This window comes from Thamnophis elegans, chromosome 4 (genome assembly GCF_009769535.1).
Source record: "Thamnophis elegans isolate rThaEle1 chromosome 4, rThaEle1.pri, whole genome shotgun sequence".
Classification (NCBI taxonomy): Eukaryota; Metazoa; Chordata; class Lepidosauria; order Squamata; family Colubridae; genus Thamnophis; species Thamnophis elegans.
Genome location: NC_045544.1, coordinates 122561566 through 122584968, shown reverse-complemented (window position 1 = coordinate 122584968; position 23403 = coordinate 122561566). Strand labels below are relative to the sequence as shown.

General features: G+C 42.6%; 1 protein-coding gene across 2 annotated transcripts in view; it reads right to left on the bottom strand.

The window, feature by feature from the left end:
- The window catches only part of CAMKK1 (calcium/calmodulin dependent protein kinase kinase 1), a 159423-nt gene that overhangs the window by 87581 nt on the left and 48439 nt on the right, over positions 1-23403 (bottom strand). For both annotated transcript variants that reach the window (XM_032216843.1, XM_032216844.1), the window contains exon 2: positions 10895-11457. In XM_032216843.1, the coding sequence (XP_032072734.1) occupies positions 10895-11344 (450 nt within the window). In that variant the 5' untranslated portion in view covers positions 11345-11457. The remainder of the gene's footprint in view (positions 1-10894; positions 11458-23403) is intronic.

Here is a 23403-nt window from a genome sequence, read left to right as displayed (position 1 = left end):
TAATTCCCCAAGAGCTTACCTGGATTGCCTTATAGACTAGAGAGGGGACAAGTGGCATATAAATCCAACAGTTCATCGCACTTTCTACTGCACAGTGGGGGCTGATGTTACATGGCTCTTTGGAGGAAAAAGTGAGTCCTCAAGGCAACTTGAAGAAATTGTCCTATCCTCAAGAATTAAATATAAGATTAAGGGGCCGTTGGTGGTCTCTGAGCGTGGTTGTTTTCTTGCAGGTGTTTCATTACCCTAGCTAGGTAACATCATCAGCCAATGTTACACTATCTAGTTTGGGTAATAAAACATCTGCAAGAAAACAACCAAGCTCAGAGAGCACCAAGGATTTCTCATTTCAACGCTGAGCTACAAATATTCTCCTATATTGGTACTAAATATAAGATTCTCTAAGATGCAAAGTCAAATACTTTGGCCACCTAATGAGAAGGAAGGACTCACTGGAGAAGAATCCGGGGATGTGGACAAGGCCATGAGGGCTGTAAGTGCCTCCACCTGTGTACTGGACCCGTGTCCCTCATGGCTGGTTACTAACAGCAGTGAGGTGACACGAGGCTGGATCCAGGAGGTTGTTACTGCCTCTCTTCGGGAGGGGAACTTCCCCGCCGCACTGAAAGCGGCGGTGGTGAGACCCCTCCTAAAGAAGCCATCTCTGGATCCAGCTGTTCTTAATAACTATCGCCCAGTCTCCAACCTTCCCTTCCTTGGGAAGGTTGTTGAGAAGGTGGTGGCCTTCCAGCTCCAGCGGTCCTTGGAGGAAGCAAGCTATCTCGACCCCTTCCAGTCAGGCTTCAGACCCGGTTACAGCACAGAAACCGCTTTGGTCGCATTGACCGATGATCTTTGGAGAGCCAGAGATGGAGGACATTCCTCCATCCTGGTTCTCCTTGACCTCTCAGCGGCTTTTGATACCATCGACCATGGTATCCTTCTGCGTCGACTGCGGGAGGTGGGAGTGGGAGGCACCGTGTTGCGGTGGTTCTCCTCCTACCTCTCGGACAGGTCGCAGTCGGTGTTAGTGGGGGGGCAGAGATCGTCCCCTAGGCCCCTAACATATGGGGTGCCTCAGGGTTCGGTCTTATCCCCCCTACTATTCAACATCTACATGAAACCGCTGGGAGAGATCATCCGCAGGCACGGGATAAGATACCATCAATATGCGGACGATACCCAGTTGTATCTGTCCGCCCCGTGCCAACTCAATGAAGCGGCAGACGTGATGAACCGAGGCCTTGAGGCCGTTATGGACTGGATGAGGGCTAACAAGCTTGTACTCAACCCAGAAAAGACCGAGTGGCTGTTGTGCTTCCCTCCCAAAGATTCAACCAATATTCCATCACTCAGGCTGGGGGGGTCAAATTTTACACCCCTCAGAGAGGGTTCGCAACTTGGGAGTCCTCCTGGATCCACAGCTATCTTTTGACCACCACCTGACGGCTGTGACCAGGGGGGCATTCACCCAGGTTCGCCTGGTGCGCCAGTTGCGACCCTACCTGAATCGGGAGGCTCTCACAACGGTCACTCGGGCCCTTGTGACCTCTAGGCTGGAATACTGCAATGTGCTCTACATGGGGCTGCCCTTGAAGAGCATCCGGCGACTTCAGCTAGTCCAGAACGCGGCCGCGCGAGTGATTGTGGGTGCACCTCGGTTCACCCACATAACACCTATCCTCCGTGAGCTGCGCTGGCTACCTGTCGATCTCCGGATGTGCTTCAAGGTGCTACTAGTCACCCATAAAGTCCTGCATGGTAGTGGATCTGCGTACTTGAGAGACCGCCTTCTGCCAATTACCTCCCTGCGACCAATTAGATCTCATAGATTGGGCCTCCTCCGAATTCCATCGGCCAGCCAGTGCCGGCTGGCAACTACAAGGAGGAGGGCCTTCTCAGTAGTAGCCCCGACCCTTTGGAACGAGCTCCCCGTGGAGATTCGTACCCTCACCACCGTCCAGGCCTTCTGCACAGCCCTTAAGAACTGGCTAGCCCGTCAGGCCTGGGGACAAAGATAGCCGCCCCTCCCGAATGATGAATGAATGTTGCTTATTATTTTTACTATATGTGTCTACGTCATTGTTTGTATTCCCCTTCCTGATTTTATGTGAGCCGCCCTGAGTCCCCTCAGGGAAAAGGGCGGCCTACAAATGTTAATAAACATTCAAACAAACATTCAAACACATCTAATGCTGGGAAAGATTGAGGGCAAAAGACGAAGAGATGACAGAGAATGAGGTGGCTGATGACCAGTAGTGGGTTTCAAATTTTTTTTAGAACCTCTTCTGTAGGTGTGGCCTGCTTTGTGGGAGTGGCTTGCCAGCCATGTGACTGAGTGGGCATGGCAAACTTGTAAAATTTGGTGAAACTAACTTAACAACGCTCTTGCTTAGCAACCAAAATGTTGGCCCCAGAAACTCTGGCATTTGAAGCACGCAAGTCTTAAAGCTGTCAAGTTATAAGACCCTTGCACCCCTAACCCATTAGAAAAAAAAACCCAGGGGTGTTCAAACTTGACAGCTTTAAGACTTGTGGACTTCAACTCCCAAAATTCCTCCTCTCGCCCTTCGTCTTGATGATGTGCGGACTGGCGGGGGGAGGGAACTGGTTCTAAACGGCACTGTAGATTTGTGGAACCTCTTCTATAGAAGAGGCTAGAACTGGCAGGAACCCACCCCTGCTGACGACAGAGAATGGGGTGGCTGGATGGAGTCACTGAAGCAGTCAGTGTGACCTTTAATGGACTCCAGAGGATGGTAGAGGACAGGAAGGCCTGGAGGAACGTTGTCCATGGGGTCGCGATGGGTTGGACAACTAACAACAACAAGATGCAAAAGAAAGAGGACGATTCTGACTACTTGATTTTAAATTGCATTTCACTGCCTGCTGTTTGGTTTGGATTATGGAATGGCTGTTGTAAAGAAATGAAAGAATTAGAAGGTCATGGTCTATATAGCACAGTTACTTATGGTAACCAGTTAAAGTAAATGGAGACTTTAAATGATTTTAAAAAAAATCATTATACCAGGATTGACACATTACAGACCAAACCCAGGCTATGCCTAAACATTGATTTGATTGGGAGCTGCTCAGAGTTGGATATAAGACGAGTGGCTATATAAATGTTTTAAATAAATAAATGAAATATTTCTGTTGGCCTCAGCCCAAGAAGCATTTTATAGAAAAAAAATAAAGGGCAAAGAAAAATGATTGACATATAAAGACTTGCCAGTAGAGGAAAATTGAGAGCTTAAGATGAAAGCAAGAGAGTAATTGACTGCAGAGGGCTTTGGATTTCAATGATTTTCACATGCACAATTAAGAGAAAGACTTGGGATAGATAAACTGTACCAGGAACAGAACATGATAACACAGAATTTGAAAATGAAATGATGCACAAACGATACCATGATTGTCAAAACGTGTACACTTTTTCTGAGATTTGACATGGAAGAAAGCCAAGTTAAAAATGTGTGATAAAACGGGCCCTGAACTTTGACTATAATATTCAAATAGCTCAATGAGAGAGAATACAGTTAAAAGTGTGAAATTCACATTGTCCTGCAATTTGAAAGAGAACTTGTACACCACGATGCTCACTGCTGGTATACAGAAACTGTCTAAGACGTATAAAGGTATTTCTAATTATTTTGAAAATGTGAAAAACATCAAGGGACAATTTTATTGTGCCTGATGGCCTTGTGAAAAAGCAAAAAAGATATTAGACACAAATATTGTGCATAAGTATATTGATGCATAGTTTTAAAAATTAATATTCAGATGAAACGGGACCTGTTTTCATTAGGATTCATGGACAGCCAACTAGGAAAATCTCTTAGACAACTGGTTTTATATAAAGCAACTGCAGTGGGAGTATTATATGCATAGAGAAGGAAGAATACAAAAATATCTACAATGGAGGAATGGACTGTGAAGATGGATACGTTTGCATAAATTGTTGAACTGACTTAACAGAATAGAATAACAGAGTTGGAAGGGACCTTGGAGGTCTTCTTGTCCAACTCCCTACTCAACAGAAGGCCCTATACCATTCTAGACAATTGACTGTCCAGGGTTTTCTTAAAAGCCTCCAGTGATGGAGCACCCACGATTTCTGAAGGCAAGCTATTCCACTGGTTAATTGTTCTCATTGTCAAGAAGTGTCTCCTTAGTTCTAGGTTGTTTCTCTCCTTGATTAGTTTCCACGCATTGCTTCTTGTCTTTGGTGCTTTGGCAAATAGGTTGACCCCACATCTTCTTTGTGGCAGCCCTTCAAATATTGGAACACTGTTTGTTTGACTTGTTTGATAAAGGAGGGAACTACAATTACTTTTACAAAAGACTGGAAATCCTTTATGGACTGTTTGCTGAAAACTGATAAAATGAACTGGTGATTTGGGGATTTATTGATTAAAAGGATTGGTTTATGGGAAGAAGGAAACTATAGTATGCAATTTGTGAGGATGGAGATGGTAATTACTATGTAAGTAAGTGCTGCAAATAAGATTTGAAGTTGCTGCTTTCGACTACTGCAATACGCTCTACATGGGGCAGCCCTTGAAGAGTATTCAGAGACTTCAACTCGTCCAGAATGCAGCTGCGCGAGCGATTGTGGGTGCACCTCGGTACACCCACGTTACACCTATCCTCCACGAGCTGCACTGGTTACCGATCGGTCTCCGGATACGCTTCAAAGTGCTAGTCGTAACTTATAAAGCCCTTCATGGTATTGGACCTGGGTACTTGAGAGACCGCCTGCTGCCAATTACCTCCCAAAGACCCATTAGATCACACAGGGTCGGCCTCCTCCGGGTTCCGTCCACCAGCCAATGCCATCTGGCTACCACCCGGGGGAGGGCCTTCTCTGTGGCAGCTCCGGCCCTTTGGAACAAACTCCCCGCAGAGATTCGGACCCTCACCTCTCTCCAGGCCTTCCGGAAAGCCGTCAAAACCTGGCTGTGCTGGCAGGCCTGGGGTTGACGAGTTCCCCTCCCCTCTCGACCTGTGTGGCTGTGTGATTCTTGGTTATTTTAATCACTTGTATTGTGTTCTATGTTCCCTTTCCCCCCTTAAGTTGTTCGCCGCCCTGAGTCCCTCCCGGAAAAGGGCGGCATATAAATAAAATAAATCTAAATCTAAATCTTGCATATTTTGTATATTTTCTTTCTTTTCATATGTTTCTTTTATGTAAGTTTTTAAGCCTATCCTAGAAGTAAAATCGTAAAAGAAGCAAACTCTTATTTTAATAAATATTTCTTTTTTTTTAAAAAAAAGAAAGAAAATTATCCTATTCTCTGACTCCAACCTCTCATCCTAATGTTTTTACTTTTTCTTCTGGCAGCTTTGAAAAGGAGAGTTAAATCACAAGAAACAGCACATCAAAATCTAGCCGCTTTCAGCTTATGCAATTGGCTCTCTAGCTCTATTACCGCAGAAAATCTGTCATCTCTTCCTTGCCAAAAAATGTGTCACTGGCTGGGTATGCAGAGGCTTCAAATGGCACCCACTTTTGCTGTTCCTTGTTTGCATCAGGAAGCAGGGAAACAGTCATCATCCATCTTCACCTTCAACTGATGAAGCCGGCAGCGCATGGCATTGATCGATTTCATTTTGATTTTTGCCAAGATGAATAAATTAGGCTGCATAATGATTGTAACCATAGCAGTATGGATATACCGCCTCTGGGGACTGACAATGACAAATGACTAGGAGGTGTTGCTTTTGAAGGCATTTTTAAGCATCTGAAGGTTCTGGGAAGATTGGAAAAAAAAATTTGTCCAGGAAAGCAGACAACCTCCAATACATACATAATGTATTGTACATACATAATGTGCCTGTCAAAACTCTGTTGATTTAGGTGGGGGCCAGGAGAGTTAAGGAATTGCAAACAGGCCAACTCTTGGATAAAGGAAATGTTTAAGTTAATCTTCCCTCATGAATGATGGTGGATATACATGTCCAGAGGTCGTATTCAGCAGGTTTGGACCAGTTCGGGTGAACTGGTAGCCGCTGCCCCACCACCCCATTAGCCACGTTTTTGAGACCGGGCACATGTGCGGAAGGTATGTGCCCGAGCAAAGCACATGCCTAGAAAGCCGGACGCATGGGTAGAAGGTGCACACATGCGTGAAGCGAGGTTGCACGGGGCGAACCAGTGGCAAAAATAAGTGAAACCCACCGCTGTTCATGTCCTGGGATAATGCTGTAGGATCCAATCTGGGTCGGCCACCAGGACCAGAGGTTTTGTCTTCTGAACTTTGGACTCATGCTGGAGCCCATCCTCAGAGAACCTCTCTCTAGCAGAGTCCCAAAGGTTCTTTTTTCAATACTTTGGACAGAGAGGACTGCTGGTTGAAAGAGGGGTCAAAGAGGTCGTCTGTGTCAAAACTGAACAGCCCCTCTCTCAACAGAGGGGGAGGGATACCACATCATCTATCTCCAACCTTGAAGATGACTGGACCGACAGATGAGGCGACAGACTACCGGGGTAACGTGAACAGCATTTATTTTAGCAGAACACAAGCAACAAACAACTGTGTACAATTCAGCACCCTGCTCTGCTTGACAGCTATTTATACGGGAGCTGTCAAGCAGAGCAGCCAATAGTATCAGAGCAAAAAGCCCGCTTCCAGCCCGGCGCCTCTTAGCCAATACGCGCAAGCCTTTGGTTGCCGGGCTGTAAGTCGTATGTCGAGAACTTGCAGCCGATTGTAATTTGAGGACTTAGGACCAGTCGCAAGTCGAGGACATTACAAATCTACAACACAATCATCTATCTCTAATCTACAACACAGTTCCAAGAAGGCTCCACACCAATTTGCACCACTCAGATGACCCTGATGACACAGATAAACCTCCAAGTGACCTTAATGACCTGCTAAAAGGATGCAAATGACCAGCTGTCTGTAAGGAGTATAAATCCTTCCATTCCCCATCATCCAGTCAGAGCTGAAGAAGCTTCTTGGATAAGAAGTGAAAAGTCTTCAAAGAAAACCAAAAGCTCCAGTTGCCTCTTGGGGAAAAAAAAGCACCTTTGGGATGCACCTGGATGACAGAGAATCTCCATAGACATCTCTAGCAGAGTGCGTGCTTTGAACTATTCTGTGTGTGGTATTTATATGGTGCTATGTGTGTGGCTTTTTAAATCTTCCCTGATCAGAGCAAATGTGCTCAATCTTTACTCAAGACACCCCATGGCACTGTATTGGTTAGGAAACTTGTCAGCTGAAATCCAACACATTTGGAAAGAATTAACAGTAGCCTGCTGTACGGCAATATTTTACAATTAGGGCCTGTGGCAAATATATATATACTGCAATGTGGAGATTCTTGCCCATCCAGCCCTATTTCTTGCCATTCAGCATTCTTTTTCATCTCTCCCCTATAGGTCTTTCAGAAAACTTTTAAAAAGAAATGTATAGACCTCAAGATCCTTCCTGGAGGTAGTGACAGATTTTATTTTCCTGGGCTCCAAGATCACCACAGATGGGGACTACAGCCAAGAAATTAAAAGACACTTGCCCTTGGGGAGGAAAGTTATGGCAAATCTAGACAGTATATTAAAAAGCAGAGGCATCACCCTGCCAACAGAAGTGCGTCTAGTCAAGGCTATGGTTTTCCCAGTAGCAATGTATGGCTGTGAAAGTTGGATCATAAGGAAGGCTGAGTGCCAAAGAATTGAGGCCTTTGAACTATGGTGCTGGAGAAGACTCCTGCGAGTCACATGGACTGCAAGGCGATTAAACCAGTCAGTCCTAGAGGAGATCAACTCTGACTGCTCTTTAGAAGGCCAGATCCTGAAGATGAAACTCAAATACTTTGGCCACCTAATGAGAAGGATTCACTGGAGAAGAGCCTAATGCTGGGAAAGATTGAGGACAAAAGAAGAAGGGAACGGCAGAGAATGAGGTGGCTGGATGGAGTCCCAGAAGCTGTAGGCGTGAGCTTAAACGGACTCCTGAGGATGATAGAGGACAGGAAGGCCTGGAGGAATATTGTCCATGGGGTTGCGATGGGTCAGATATGACTTTGAAACTAACAATTTGCATTTGTGGTGCAATCAGAACATTGCGTGTGTTGAAGTTGTTTTAACGCAAACCAAAGATGCCTTTTAAAAAACAAGTTTACATCATATTCTTATGCATGCCAGTGCTGTGTGTGAGGTAATTTCAGGTGGTTCTGACAAGTGTTGTCGGCATCTTCATATCCGGTCACATGGGTGACAAGCCACTCCCATCAGGTCACATGGGTGGCAAGCCACTCCCACAAAGGAGGCCACACCCACAGAGTAGGTTCGAACAATTTTCGAAACCCACCACTGGTTACATGACTGCATTTCAGGTGCTTGGCAACTGGCTCATCTTTACAGCGGTCATGTGCTCATGATTTACAACATCTTTTGGTAGTTTCTAGCCTTTCTGTCCAGTTCTTAGCTAAGATTGCCCATATAAATATATTGATTCATTTAAGGATTACAGGGGTCACTTAATAACTGCTGCTTTTGCTTAACAACTGCCACAAAAAAATCATAAAATTGAGTCATGTGGGTGCCTTGATTTACGACCTACGATCATGACTTAAAATAGAAATGATGGGTTCCATTTACAGTTGTAAGTTGAGGACTACCTGTAAGCACTGAAAATAAAACAGGCCACATCTATATTAAGTCTGCAGTCAGTAGCTATGGAAAAGATGAATTAAAGATGAAAGGAAAAGGGCAGGCTCAGAAACCCAGAATAAATAGCTCTTTCTTAGAGACAAAGTCAGTCATTTTGCTGTCAGCCTCCATCAATGTCTCACCAAACTCCACTTTCCAGCGACAGCTTTCTTTTTAAAAAGAAATGTGGCAGGTCACAAAAACAATGTCTTCTGGTGTCCTTAAAGAGACTCATTCTTTGGCCTCCTCGAGGGACTTTTGACAATGTTTGAAAAATAGAAGCAAACACAGGCAGAGATCAGAAAAAAAGATAATGATACTTGCAGAAGACGATAACCACAGATTCAGTCAGAAATAGAGGGTAAAGGAATTTACTACCTGTGTTTCCCCCGAAAATAAGGCCCTGTCTGGTTCGGACCGGTTCAGCTGAATAGGTAGTAACTCTGCCTTGCCATGCTCCCGAACCAGTTCTATGGCACCGACCTCTTGGTTTTTTTCCTTCTGTGCATGCGCAGAAGCATTTTCTTAGTACTGCACATGCACAGCAAGCGTGCACAGTGCATCCCTAAGCAAAAAAGGCAGTAGCAGCAGCCGGAACCCACCCTTGGCCTTGACTCATATTTTTTTGCCACCAAAAATGCAACAGGTCTTATTTTTGGGGGGGGTTGTCATCCACTGACTCACCACACTTGCATGGTTCACCCCGACCTCCATTTTGCTGCAGAAGCCTTCAGGAACTTCGGATAGTTGCAGCCAGGCCTCGCACACCTCGGCCCATTTCTTCTGGATCTGGAGCTCTGTTATCGGCTACAGAGGCCTTCCGGAAAGCCTTGCTGGCTGCAGAAGAAATGGGCCAAGGTGTGCAAGATCTGGCTGCAACAATAGGAAGAGAAGTGGTAGGGCAGCTGCACCCCCAACACCCTAATTTTTACCAGTGCACCCTGGAATGGGCAGGGTCTTAACTAGGGCTTATTTGGGGGTAGGGCTTATATTGGGCGCACCTGTAAAAACCAAGCTAGGACTTATGTTCGAGGTAGGTTGTATTTAAAGTGGGTTTTCCACTGGTAACAACTGGGTATTTTCCCCTTGCTGACAAATTTACAAAGCAATATAAAAACAGCTACTATTATTACAAATGAATTAGTCAATGCACAATGCACAAAATGCACAATTAGCATTTGGAAAGGGAAGTTACAGGCCTGTCTATGAACCTCTTGCATTTCGTGGTCATTTTGCCTTGACAATTTACATTAAAAATATTTTTTTTTCTGGGACACAAATATAAATATATCTGCCAACTAAGAGCAACAGACAAAGGAGACTTGACTTAATGAAAGTTGATGCCACAATACATCAGCCACTGAGAGTGTTATGTGGTTTTTAGCAGCTGCCAATAACATAGCAACTACACATTCTTTGCCTGCATTAAAATTTTAAATTGCTTCCTTTCCAATCTTATGTGAGTCCCCTGGGAAACGCTACACACGTCAGCCAATAAAATAATAATCAGCAAGCTACCACAGCAGAGAAAACCTCCGTAGATATGTGCCAAAGCTGATGCACCCAAAAACGATGGTAGAAAGAAATGGAAGGGACAGTTGGAAAAATAATGATTCAGATAGACTGGTAGCTGGGAGGAATGCTTGCATTAATTATTAGGAATAGGCTGGGTGGGCCCTTTTGCATTTTGGAACTAATGTCATTTCCAACAGACATGTCCCAAAGGTGCTTTTTCACAAGGCAACTAGACTTTGTTTTTTCTTTTGAAGTGATTTTGCTTCTCATCCAAAAAGCTTCTCCAGACAGAACTGAAGGAGCTTCTTGGATAAGAAGCAAAATGTCTTCAAAAGAAAAAAAACAAAGATAGCAATAGCAATAGCAGTTAAACTTATATACCGCTTCATAGGGCTTTCAGCCCTCTCTAAGCAGTTTACAGAGTCAGCATATCGCCCCCACAGTCTGGGTCCTCATTTCACCCACCTCGGAAGGATGGAGGGCTGTGTCAACCTTGAGCCGGTGAGATTTGAACCGCTGAACTGCAGATAACAGTCAGCTGAAGTGCCCTGCAGTACTGCACCCTAACAACTGCCCCCCCCCCCTCTTGGCTCTCTAAGATAGGCCAGTTGCCTTTTGAAAAAGCACCACTGGAACAACCATGACCTGGATGATTGAGAATCACATTCCCAGGGGACATAATAGCTTGTTATCAGAGTGGGTCACAAAGAGCAAACTTACTGCAGCGTCCGAGATGGAGACTCGGTGGGACTCTATTGTTGGCCTCCTCCCTGTCCGTGGTGAAATATGCGTGGAAGGTCCTGTGGCATATGGACCAAAGTCTGGAAGGTCAGAGGAACTCAAGTAATTCCCAGTAGTCTTTTCTTGAAGGGAATACTTCCTGCCAGTCAAAATGGGCCTTTTGGGGATCTTCTTTGGTTTATGCAACTCATTAGTGTCATCCAGTTCTTCGGAGGTGCCTGAATCAACACTGACCCCATTCCTTTGGTTGTTTCCAGCTGTGCAGTGAGATAACAGAACAACACTTTCTTCTATTGCTTCCTGACTGTTTGGTTTAATTCCATTGGGACCAACACTGATGGCAGCTACTCTCTCGGCAAGCTCCATCTGACCATCTTTGCAATCCATGTCTGTGGCTTGGCCAACAATCTCAGCTGTAGAATCACCCATAGTCGAATCCTGGCTTTTTACGTTATTGGATGATAGTATAAGCCATCAGGACTGAACGGTTTCTCTGAAGAGTCCAAGGTTGGGATCTTGGCCACAAGGATTTCTGGAAAGAACTGTAATAAAAGAACAGAGGAAGCCATTACTTAAAAAGCCAGGATAGCAAGGGTAGCAAATTGGTGCCTTCCAGATATTTTGGACCAGAACTTTCATAAAGTTTATTCCAGTTATTCTGTCTAAAATTAATGGGAGAGATGAAGTCCCAAACATTTGGAGGGGCTAAGTAGTCCATTGCTGTAACAGTAGATTGCACTTCTTCATTTTCAATCCCTCATCCCCAACCATCTTGATCTACTTGTAATCTGTCTCATGAGTACATTACTACTTTCGTCTTTGTGAGATGCTAACATATAACTCTAGAACATTTTTCTGCAATCCAATAATTTTCAGATGTTGAAATCCAATATATTTTAAGCTCACCAGATGGAGAAGGCTACTTTAGAAATTAAATCACAGATTGGGAAGGGAAGGATCCTACTTCTATTACATGCTATCCACATGTAAGAATATAAGACGAGTCCCAAAGGGAAGACCACAAACCAACATGGTTCATCATTCTCTGTTTACTGGATGCTAACAGAAAACGCACAAACATGGGCTGGAGAACAAATATTCACTTCCACTTCCCTAGGTGTCTTGAGTTTATTGCATAAATTCAAATCCAGAAGCACACACATAAGTGATGCAGCAGGATTCATTAACTTCTTTATATACATAAGAATTGATGAATAAATGTACAATACCAAGAGGTGGTTCTTCCAAGGAAACACAAGGCAGGAGAGTTACTGGCAAACACAAGCAGATAGTTTCATTTCAGCAGATAAGCCCAAACAGACTGCTAGTCAGAGCATCCGACTGCTTACACTTCTGTTTCAATTCTCTGCACAGACTCAGATCTGTTTAAGCTCCCACTGGCTGACTTAGTTGCTATGCCTATTCATTGGCTGACCTTGTTCCCATGTCTCTCCCAGTCATGAATATTGTAACACTAGGACCTATATTTAAGAAATGCAGGCTAAGAGTCCATGTACTTCGTAGTTTCCACTAGTCTGTCCACTATCCATGTGTGTGGACTGGAAACTCAAGATTCCAAGCAACAAGTTGAGAACCACATCATTTGGAGAACTCCCAGAATGGGACAGAAAACTCTGCTCTTTGGGGTATCTTAAAAAGCCACAAGTGCTGTAGCTTTTTTCCTACAGGAGCTGTGTTATCCCCATAATCAACTTGGCTGCCTGCCCGCACGAATCATTAAGGCACCAGACGCTGTGCAGCCATTTTACATACTGCAGATGCTAAGATTCAGGTACAATCATCTGTTCAGTTAACGCGGTTGGTGAGGACATGTTTTGCCAGAAGGAGAAAAGATAGCTCTTAAAAGCTGTATGAAGCCATAGAAATGCTGGAAAGGAAAAAAAAAAACCACCTCTGAATAGAGCATATGCAGGTTGAGTTAGCCAGCAGCAAGTGAGTAAGGAGGCAAGTGGCTTTGAAAAAGAGATGCTTAAAATGACAATTGGTGGGAGGTGAATGAATTGGTTTATTTTAAGGGCTGAGGCTCTTCACCTGAAATGGTTTTTAGACAAAGGCTGTCAAGGGCAGAAGACTGTTTCCCCCCCCCCCCCTTTTTTTCTCTCTTTCTAAATACCAAATCATTGGCTATGCCTCAGGAGTTAGTTGCATTGTTCCCATCTTTCCTTCTTCTTCTTCTTCATAGGAACCTTGCCAGGAACTGTTCTCATCAGCAGTTGAAATGATGTGGGTGGCTTCATATTCTAATAAAGGAGGATATTTGTAGCTCAGGGTGGAAATGAGGGGTCCTTGGTGATCTCTGAGCTTGGTTGTTTTCTTGCAGCTATCTCATTACCAAACTAGCTAACATCATCAGTGCTGACCATGCAAGGAAACAATTAAGCTCAGAGAGGACCAAGGAGTCCTCGTTTCATGTAACAGGCACTGGGCACTGGTCTAAACGGTTGTAGCTTCCCAATCTTACCCACCTGAACATGTAGAAATAAGAGTTACAAGAACTGGGATGAGGCACCACCTTGTCCTGCATCCTTTGGCTGGTCTTTCATTCTGGCCAGAGAGGATGGTGGCCCCAGATGCAACAAATGTTCCAGTGCTGGTCTGCTGAAACTGCACAAGAAATAGCTACAGCTGAAGTATATGCAAGATGTTTGTGGGGTGTGTGTGTTTTGGGATGGGGGTGGAGAGGAGATGGTTCCCTACCAAGTCAACCAACAAACTCCGGTAGTTGGTTGCCTATTTATTTGGAATTGAAATGGCACCATTTAAAAATGCTTCTTTAAGCAGGATGGGATGTTATGCAGACAATCAGGGTAGCTGCTGAAAACAGAAGGCACAAACAAAAATGAAGAACAGATGAATAAGAGTGAATTTATTGGTTCACACTTTGTAGTTAAGTAGCCTAATGAGATGGAAGATTAAAACAGCATCTCTAGCAAGCTCTCTATTTCCCTAGGGAACCCCCCCCTCCCAATACAATTCTCTACACAACTGGGAATGGAAACTTTCTAATCTACTCCTATAAAGCAGGAGAGGAAGCCAGTACTGTCATAGGACAAGGCAACACAGCAGCAAATCATCACCTTCATTTGCAAAAATACTTTACTTTAAGCTGTGTCTAAAGATAGGACAGAGGTACAAGAGAGAACAGTTTGTCAACTTCTGATGCCATGTTAATGGTGATAGCAGTGATAACAGTGTTCCAATATCTAAGGCACGGGTATCAAACCCATGGTGTCAGGTTTCTGCGATGTCTTTTCCCTTCACAGAGCTGGGTTGGGCGTGGCCTGCATGTGGTGCATCTGCCCCAACAGCCTGCCAGTTTGACATTCCTGATAAGGGGCTGCCGCAAAGAAGAGAAGGTCAACCTATTCTCCAAAGCACCTGAGGGTAGGACAAGAAGCAATGGATGGAAACTAATCAAGGAGAGATCCAACCTAGAACCAAGGAGGAATTTCCTAACAGAATAGCAATAGCAATAGCAGTTAGACTTATATACCGCTTCATAGGGCTTTCAGCCCTCTCTAAGCAGTTCACAGAGTCAGCATATCGCCCCCACAGTCTGGGTCCTCATTTCACCCACCTCGGAAGGATGGAAGGCTGAGTCAACTTTGAGCTGGTGAGATTTGAACCGCTGAACTGCAGATAGCAGTCAGCTGAAGTGGCCTGCAGTACTGCACTCTAACCACTGCACGACCTCGGCTCTTAACGATTAATCAGTGGAATGACTTGCCTCCAGAAATTGTGAATGCTCCAACATTGGAAGTTTTTAAGAAGAGATTGGATAACCATTTGTCTGAAGTGGTGTAGGGTTTCCGGCCTAAACAGGGGGTTGGACTAGAAGATCTCCAACTCTGTTATTCTATTCTAACATCATCAACATCATCATCAACATCATCACTACCACCACCACCACCACCATCAAGTAACAATATTGCATATTCAGATAATGTTGACTGAAGAGGAAAATATAGTAGTCTGGCATGCCTTGGGTTACCATGGCAAAGGCTTGACCAAACAGAGATTTCCAACCTCCTAACAAACGATTAATCAGTGGAATGATTTGCCCCCAGAAGTTGTGGGTTCTCCAGCACTGGAGGTTTTTAAGAAGAGATCGGGCAACCATATGTCTGAAATGGTATAAGGCCATGAGGGCAAACCTGTGGCACATGTGCCCAAAGTGGCAAGAAGAGCCATGTTACACAGCACGGGTGGCGTCGGCCGTTTCTCTTTTGGGTTTCTGCCGTGCATGCACGTGTGATGGTCAGTGGTCTTTGTGCATGCAGCAGTGTCAGAAATTGGGAGAGCTGGTCTTCCATTTTCTGGCATGATCATGCACGCTGGCCAGCTAATTGTTGCCTGAGCCTGGCGCCAGTAACTGGCAGCATGCAAGTGCCTGCCGGAAACAGGAAGTACATTTTCTGGCGCACGCATGCCCGCTGGGCAGCTTCTCTTCCGAGTTGTGAGCCAGACAAGCACATGCACTCCCTTTTTGGCACTCGGTGCCAAAAAGGTTCGTCATCACTGGTGTAGGGTTTCCTGCTTGAGCAGGGGGTTGGACTGGATAGAAGATCTTCAAGGTCCCTTCAAACTCTGTTTTTCTGTTGTCTTGCTCACTATGGAAGTCATTTTTGGAATAGGCAATCTCTTTTTCACCAGCAATTATTTCATGGATGTATCCATGATGCCAACATTTCAAAGCTGCATATTGAGCCCCCAAAGTTGCTTACAAGTATTCCTTGATGTACAATCACTTGTTTAATGTCCATTTGATGTTACAACAATGCTGAAAAAAACCTTAAACTGTTGCACCATCCTTGCAATCATTCGATCAAAATTCAAGCACTAGGAAATGGCATGTCTGTATGATAGTTGCAGCATCCCAAGGTCGCACAAACCCCATCTGCAACCTTCCCAACTGGTTTCACAAGCACAGTCAGTAGGCAAAGCTGGATTTGCTTAATGACCATAACAAAAACATTATAAAATTAGGCGTAATTCACTTAATGATGATCTCTTTTAGCAATGGATGTTCTAGTCTCAATTGTTGGTTATATGGTGAGGAACTACTTGCATTTCTGCTGTATTCTATAACTGGAAATACCATTAAAAGGTGTTTCAGATTGATTGGAAGAACATTAATATTCTGTTGCAGACTCCACATATTGTACTTGTTTTACATCTTGGCATTACAAACCTTGATATTTTGTGCATACAGCTTGTATCAGCCACTATTTTACTGCACCAACTAAAGCAAGTTATAAATTCTAATTACTTAATTACTATAATTATATCTGCTTGCCCCCAGCAAACTAAAATGCAACAGTTCTCTCTCTCTCTCTCTCTCTCTCTCTCTCTCTCTCTCTCTCTCTCTCTCTCACACACACACACACACACACACACACACACACACACACGCAGTGGCTCAGTGGCTAAGCTTATTGATCAGAAAGTTTGGAAGTTCGGCGCTTCAAATCCCTAGCGCCGCGTAATGGAGTGAGCTCCCGTTATTTGTCTCAGCTTCCGCCAACCTAACAGTTCAAAAGCATGTAAAAATGCAAGTAGAAAAACAGGAGCCACCTTTAATGGGAAGGTAACAGCGTTCGTGAGCCAGCCACATGACCACGGAGATGTCTTTGGACAGCGCTGGCTCTTCAGCTTTGAAACGGAGATGAGCACCACACCCTAGAGTCAGGAACGACTAGCACATATCTGCGAGTGGAACTTTTATCTTTACCTATATGTATACATGCAAATAATATTCTCCCACAATTTACATGTATATCTGTATCAGCAAGATTATAAAACATAGGAGGGTGTGATTTATATGAATGTGATTTGTTTATTTACTCTTAGGATAGCCTCTCTTAATTCTCTGTCTCCTTCTCAAACAGACCACACAGGAAACATAACCAGATGAGCTATTTCTACTTTACTGTTTGGCTACATTAGCAGAATCTTGCAAGTCTCAAAGTACATATCCCCCACCTCTCCTTTACAGCTCAAAGAAGCTAAGGATTGTCCCTTCTAAGCCTCTTGCCCCATCCAATACTCAGCTGCAGGCTATGCCCTCTCTTATCCGACTGTCCCTTTGGTACCATCTCTTCCCCCTATTCCATTTCTTGAAGTCATTCCCACATACCATTACATAGAGCATAGTGATGGAGAAATTAAATTGCAAACCAATAATGATGCTTTTGAAATTTTCGTAGTGTGACCTTTGTCTCCAAGTTTGTGCCATTAAAATACCTTTCCAAAGTGAAGCCCACATCATCAGAAATCAGCAAGTACAGTAATAGAATGATCCATAAATACCACTGCTGTTCCATCAGGCAGTGCTAATCTTTCCAAAGTATGTTATTAAATGTGAAAACGGGCATCTAAGGGGAAAAAATTCCACAAAAAAGCTACGGGTTAGGTCCTTTCCCCCAATAGTGAAGTCAGGTAACGAGTACCAACACAAACAATGTCAAAATCAGGTCTCCTCTTCCTTATCTGTTGCAGTGCCTACCCTTTGGAACAGCATTCCACCCAAGAGATCTGTATGGCTTCCCTCTTGATGATTTAAAAAAAAATCTCTGAACTCCTGGCTGTTCCCCACAAACCTTATGGGAGGGTGGGTGTTGACCCTCTATAATAGTGCTTTTCAACCTTGTCAACATTAAGGTGTGTGAAATTCAACTCCCAGAATTTCCAAACCAGTACTTCCTAGCATGCTGGGGTTATTATTATCAATAGACACTGCTTATATTAGTTTATTAATGAATTCACTATAATATTGTATTGCTCATATTGTATCAATTCATTGACAAAAGAGTGACTTCTGAAAGTTGTATAGTTGTGTTTTTTTCCCCTTTTCCTTTTTAGTTTGTATTCCTTGTTTGGTTTTTAACTTTTTCTTTAAAATTAAATATAGTTTTGTTAAAAAAATCTAACAAGGGACAAGAGACAAGGAAGGAAGGAAGGAAGGAAGGAAGGAAGGAAGGAAGGAAGGAAGGAAGGAAGGAAGGAGGGAGGGAGGGAGGGAAGGAAGGAAGGAATTAATTACAGCTTGCACTCCTGTTAGATCTGAAAAACTACCTTTTTCAAATCTGTTTCCCAAATATATTGACTTCATTTCCCATAATCTTCAACGAATGACGATTGAAGAATGAGGGCAACTAAATTCCAGCACATCTGAAGGACTGCAAGTTAGCAATACTGATATAAAACAAAAACATGCAAAGACACTGATCCAGATTGGCAAAACACAGACGTTTACTTAAATTAGGATCCTAATTTTCAAGAAGAGCACCGGTAGTCCTTGACTTACAACCCTTTGTTTAGTGGCCGTTCGAAGTTACAACGGTGCTGAAAGAAGTGATTTAGGACCTTATAACTGTTGCAGCATCTCCATGGTCACATGATCAAAATTCAAATGCTTGGCAGCATGTATTTATGGCAGTTGCAATCTCCTGAGTTCATGTGATCACCTTTTGTGAACTTCTGCACAAAACAAAGTCAATGGGAAAGCCAGATTCATTTAACAACCACACGAAGAAAGGTTGTAAAATTCACATCTATGGAGATTCTCAGTCATCCAGGTCACGGTTGTCCCAAAGGCATTTTCTCAAGAGGCAACTGGACTTCCTGGTTTTTCTTTTGAAGGCATTTTGCTTCTTGTCCAAGAAGCTTCTTCAGCTCTGACTGGATTGTTGTAAAATTCACAATAACTGTCTTGTTTAGCAATGGAAATGGTAGTCGTAAGTTGAGGACTACCTGCAGTCAATAATAATGTGAAATATTGGACCTTTTCTTCTTTTTCCAAATGTGGAGATAACACATTGGCATATTTCCTACTATTTTTCAAAAGAAACTTGGAAAAATGAAGAACTATATATGACAATGTTTCAATCCAATTTAAGTCCTTTTGTGATATGCTAGGCTACTCAAGAGATGTAACAGACAACCACAAGGGTCAGTGGAACTAAAGCTAACCCTTAGGAAAACGAAAGACAACATTTCTACAAACTTGGCAAAAAATCTACTTCTCAAATTGGAATTCCCGACTCTAGGGGGCAGTGCTCATCTCTGTTTCAAAGCCGAAGAGCCAGCGCTGTCCGAAGACGTCTCCGTGGTCATGTGGCCGGCATGACTAAACGCCAAAGGCACACAAAACGCTGTTATCTTCCCACCAAAGGTGGTTTCTATTTTTCTACTTGCATTTTGACAACTGCTGGGTTGGCAGAAGCTGGGATAAGTAACGGGAGCTCACTCCGTTATGTGGAGCTATGGATTTGAACTGCTGAACTGCCAACCTTCTGATCGACAAGCTCAGCCACCGCGTCCCAATATAACAGCTAACATGCCATTAATTTCAGATGGATTCTCTTTAGTTTAAATACTATCAATGAAGCTTTGAGTTGCTTGGTAAAGAGATGAGCAGCATACAAATTTAATAAATAGATGATAGCTAGCTAGATAGGCAAGCAGGCAGGTAGGTAGGTAGGCAGGCAGGCATAATCAGCCTCACCATCTGCATTTCCACCCACTGTATTAAATCAGTTGCAGCCAATTGCTTTCCTGGAGATATTATTGGCTGTTAATGGAAGACTTTTACACTTTTATGTAACACAAGAAAAGGACAAAGAAAGAAGAGGTTCTGAAAGCAATCTCATAACAGCTTATTAAATATCAGGTGGTCAATTAAAGCTGATGGAGAAATCTTTGCTTTCTTGCTGTCAGATTAATTGGTGAGAAAGCGGCCAGTGATATGTTTCCGAGAAAGAAGATCACAGTAGCTTCCTCCCTGTGATGCAATCAAGGGGAATAGTTTATTTTAATAACAAGTCAGTGACTGTAAGAAGTTTAGTATCCTCTATTTGGTCTATCGGTCGATTTTCACCCAGAACTCACAGTCTGAATATATCTATACATGAAATAAGTTTGCCAAGCACTGATTATTTGGGATTTGATTTCACACTGGTATTTTAAATTCGATTTCATGCAGTTGAATGCAGTAGCTGAGATGGGAGGGGGCTAAAAACCAGGAGATGGTGATTTATGGTCCTCCCTTAAGACATGAAGCCAGTTAGGTGACTTTAAATGACTCTCAATCGACCTGTAGTGCCCTGTGAGAATAGCCTTGGGAGACCAGAGGAGGAAGAGAGCTGCAAAGCCTACAGAAAGAAAAGGGGTGTGGGGAGCATCTCAGAAGGGATCCTCCCCAGTGTTCTGGAAAGTAAAAATAAGAGAGGGGAGAGGGGGAGGCACAATTTGATCAAGACCTAAAAGCAGAATCTTTCTATTCCAGCACGACGACCATTCCTTTTGTGGCATTACATCTGTGTTCTCTGTTAATTACAAAATGACTAAAATATGCAGTTGGTCTAGTCAAATATAAATTATTCAAATGGCAAACTTTGCATTAAAAGATCTGCTTCAAAGTCGTTAAGGGTCCTGAATGAGCTCTCTTACTTAAAGGCCAACAGCAGAAATAACCAACTATTTTATGCTCTTATGCAGCTGGCTTAGGAAGTAAAACGAGAAATAAAGAGACAAAATGGCAGTGCATTATTCTTTATCATTCTGTGTTCTAATTACACAATGATACTGCTTTGCATAATCAGATGTAATTATTCTAATTGCATGTATAAGCAGTAATCAACCAAGAATTACTCAGGGAAAGCAGGGGATGGAGATAAAACTAGATGCAAATCAAAACCAAATGCCATTCCAGCAAAGTTAAAATGATGGTGTGTTTCACTAGTGGACAAAAATAGACCATCATATACTAACAATACCAGTTCTCTGCTACAATAAGGAAAAGAATTAAGATGGTGATAGTCCTCATTGATAAGAACTAAACTAAAGCACTGAGCAGAAGTGAGCAGGCAAGACAATGGTAAGCAAACTACCATATTTTTCGGAGTATAAGACGCACCTTAGTTTTTGGTAGGGGATAAAAAACAGCTTCTAAAGCACAGCTGATTGTTGGAGGGGGAAGCAATGAGAAAAGCAGGCAAAGAACGGAAGATCGCTTCATCCGTTAGCACCTCACTAGGGCTGAAAAACAGCTTCGAAAAAACTACATTCAGAGTATAAGACATACCCAAATTTTCAGTCTCTTTTAGGGGGGGGGGAAGTGTGTCATACTCCAAAAAATATGGTATGTAGATATCAAAATTATAGGAGGCAAATAATGAAAAAACAGGAGGTCTGAGCCACATGATTGAGGGGGAATAAGATTTTGAAATTAAGAACATTTTAGATTTTCGTAAACACTGAGGAAAGCTCCACTATTTAGCAGTGTGGACTTTCCTCCCGTTGAAACTGAATGGGTGGATTGTAAGCATGGTAAAGTGTCCAAACTCCTCAAATGCTTCGATAACCAATATCCCGATAAACCAAAATAACTCCTTATCCTATCGCATATCTATCTTGTTTCTCTCGCTCTTTGTTGTGTCTTTCCGTTTGTTTTGCAGGACTCACCTCCTTATCGGGGGGGAGGGGCAGCATGTCAGATCCACCACCACCGGCTTGGCGCCTTGCTGGCATTCTGCCATCAATCAGGGACAACAGGGGGCAACAAATGGGCAATAAAGCTATATACCTTTATGATGGAAAATTGGGAAGTGGGGGTTGACAGTTGAGGAAGGACAGAGTGTTTTGGAATACGATTCATGCTGGCAAACTGGTATCTTCAAGGCCATTTTTCCTGAGAGTGGAATTTCACCAGTCCAAATACCTCAGAGTTTCTCAAAACATCTTGGTGGTGCTGGATTGGCTACACAGGGGTGTACCCTGGAGGGAAGGCTAGGGAAACCAGGGAGTTAGTTCTGTATTGGTCCGCGGGAACTTTAAATTCTGCTTTACTGCATTCAGCATCCCTTAGCAAAATACCTTTTCACTTCAACTCAGTGGAGTCAAGAGTTTACTTTCCTGGGAGATCAAACTGGGGCAGGTCTGACACAATCATTGGATCAGGACACAACTGAGAATAAAAAAATAGGATTTAACTAGCACAGCCCTAAAATTCTTAAGAACCAAAACTGACCTCGTGGTTTAATCATCTCCCAAACTTTGTTCCAGCTCAGCAGACAAATGTAAGAGTCTCTTTATTTCTGCCATTACAAAAAAGCTACAAAAGAGCAAATTTGGTGGATCAACTGAGTTTGCCAATAGATCTTCAATATTTTTTTTAAGTTTACTTCAATAATTTTTTTAAAGTTTGAAGTTTACTTTAAAAGTTAAGGACATGCTGCCCTTGTAGTAGTAAAAACTACTACAAAATCAGAGAAATGTCAAAAAAGAAAGGAAAGAGAAAAAGACAAAACAATATATATGAAAAATAATTCTCCCTTTTCTCCAGACAAATATAAAAATCTTGAGTCTTTTCTAGTACTTCAGTAAAAAAGAAAAATCTCTTCTTCTTATATCTTTTCTTTATCAATAATCAAATTAGAAAGACTCATCATTCAGTCCTAGCCAGCAAAGGATGATCAAGAGCTATCAAAAATATTAACACATATTATAATCTTAATTAAAAAATTCTTTTGTAATCCAGACTTATAACTTTCTCTATGAACTAAAGCAAAATAAACCATTCACTATTCATAAATGGATCTTTAAAGCCTTGTTATTCAGTTCTGATCAAAAAGAAATCTCATTAACTGCTACCTCAAGCCACAATATATATAGTTTGACCCTGTTGAAACAGATTCTCTTTATAAACTTTTTGTTTACTTTTAAAAAGCTTAATTTTTGATCTTTGTCTCACAAGTTGGCTTCTCATCATTGTCTCTTTGTCTCCTTTCAGGATCAGTTTCATCAAGTCTCAAAACAGATTCCTTGTTTTCACGTATTTCTTTTGTGTATCTGAGATATGAAAGCTTTGCAAGTCATTCTTCTATCGTTTGAATATCCTCTCAAATTATTTAGACATCAGATGTTTCATATGTCAATTTTTTTCCTTATCATTCTTATATTTTCACATTTTAAAATCCATTTTCAGATCCACACCATCTTTTTCCATATCACTTTTGTAGTTCAGATTTTTTCCCCTCCAAATCCACATTCAAATCAATCTCAGTCTCTGTTTTATCCAATGCAATATGTTGCTCTTCTAAATCCTCTGCTATAGTATCAAACATTCTTGTGAGTAGCTTCTGCGTACCTTGGTCCCAAACAGCCTTAATTTCTTCTATAGTCAAATAGTATTGAAGGTATCATTTTCTGCTTGTTTGTTTGTCTGGTGTTAATTCCTGCTTATCTAGGTGCTTTCTGTTGAAGATGTTTTTTTGTTTCTTTCTTGGTTTTTTATTATCTCTTTTCAACTTCCCTAATCAAGGAACTATTAAAGAGGAAACAATAGAGCGGACAATCAAGTAGAACATAATACTCCAATCAATAATCTCCCAAGGAGAAAAGCCACACTCCTATCAATACTGGCGGAGCAAGCTACTATATATAAACAGCAAACCCCATCCTCAGTA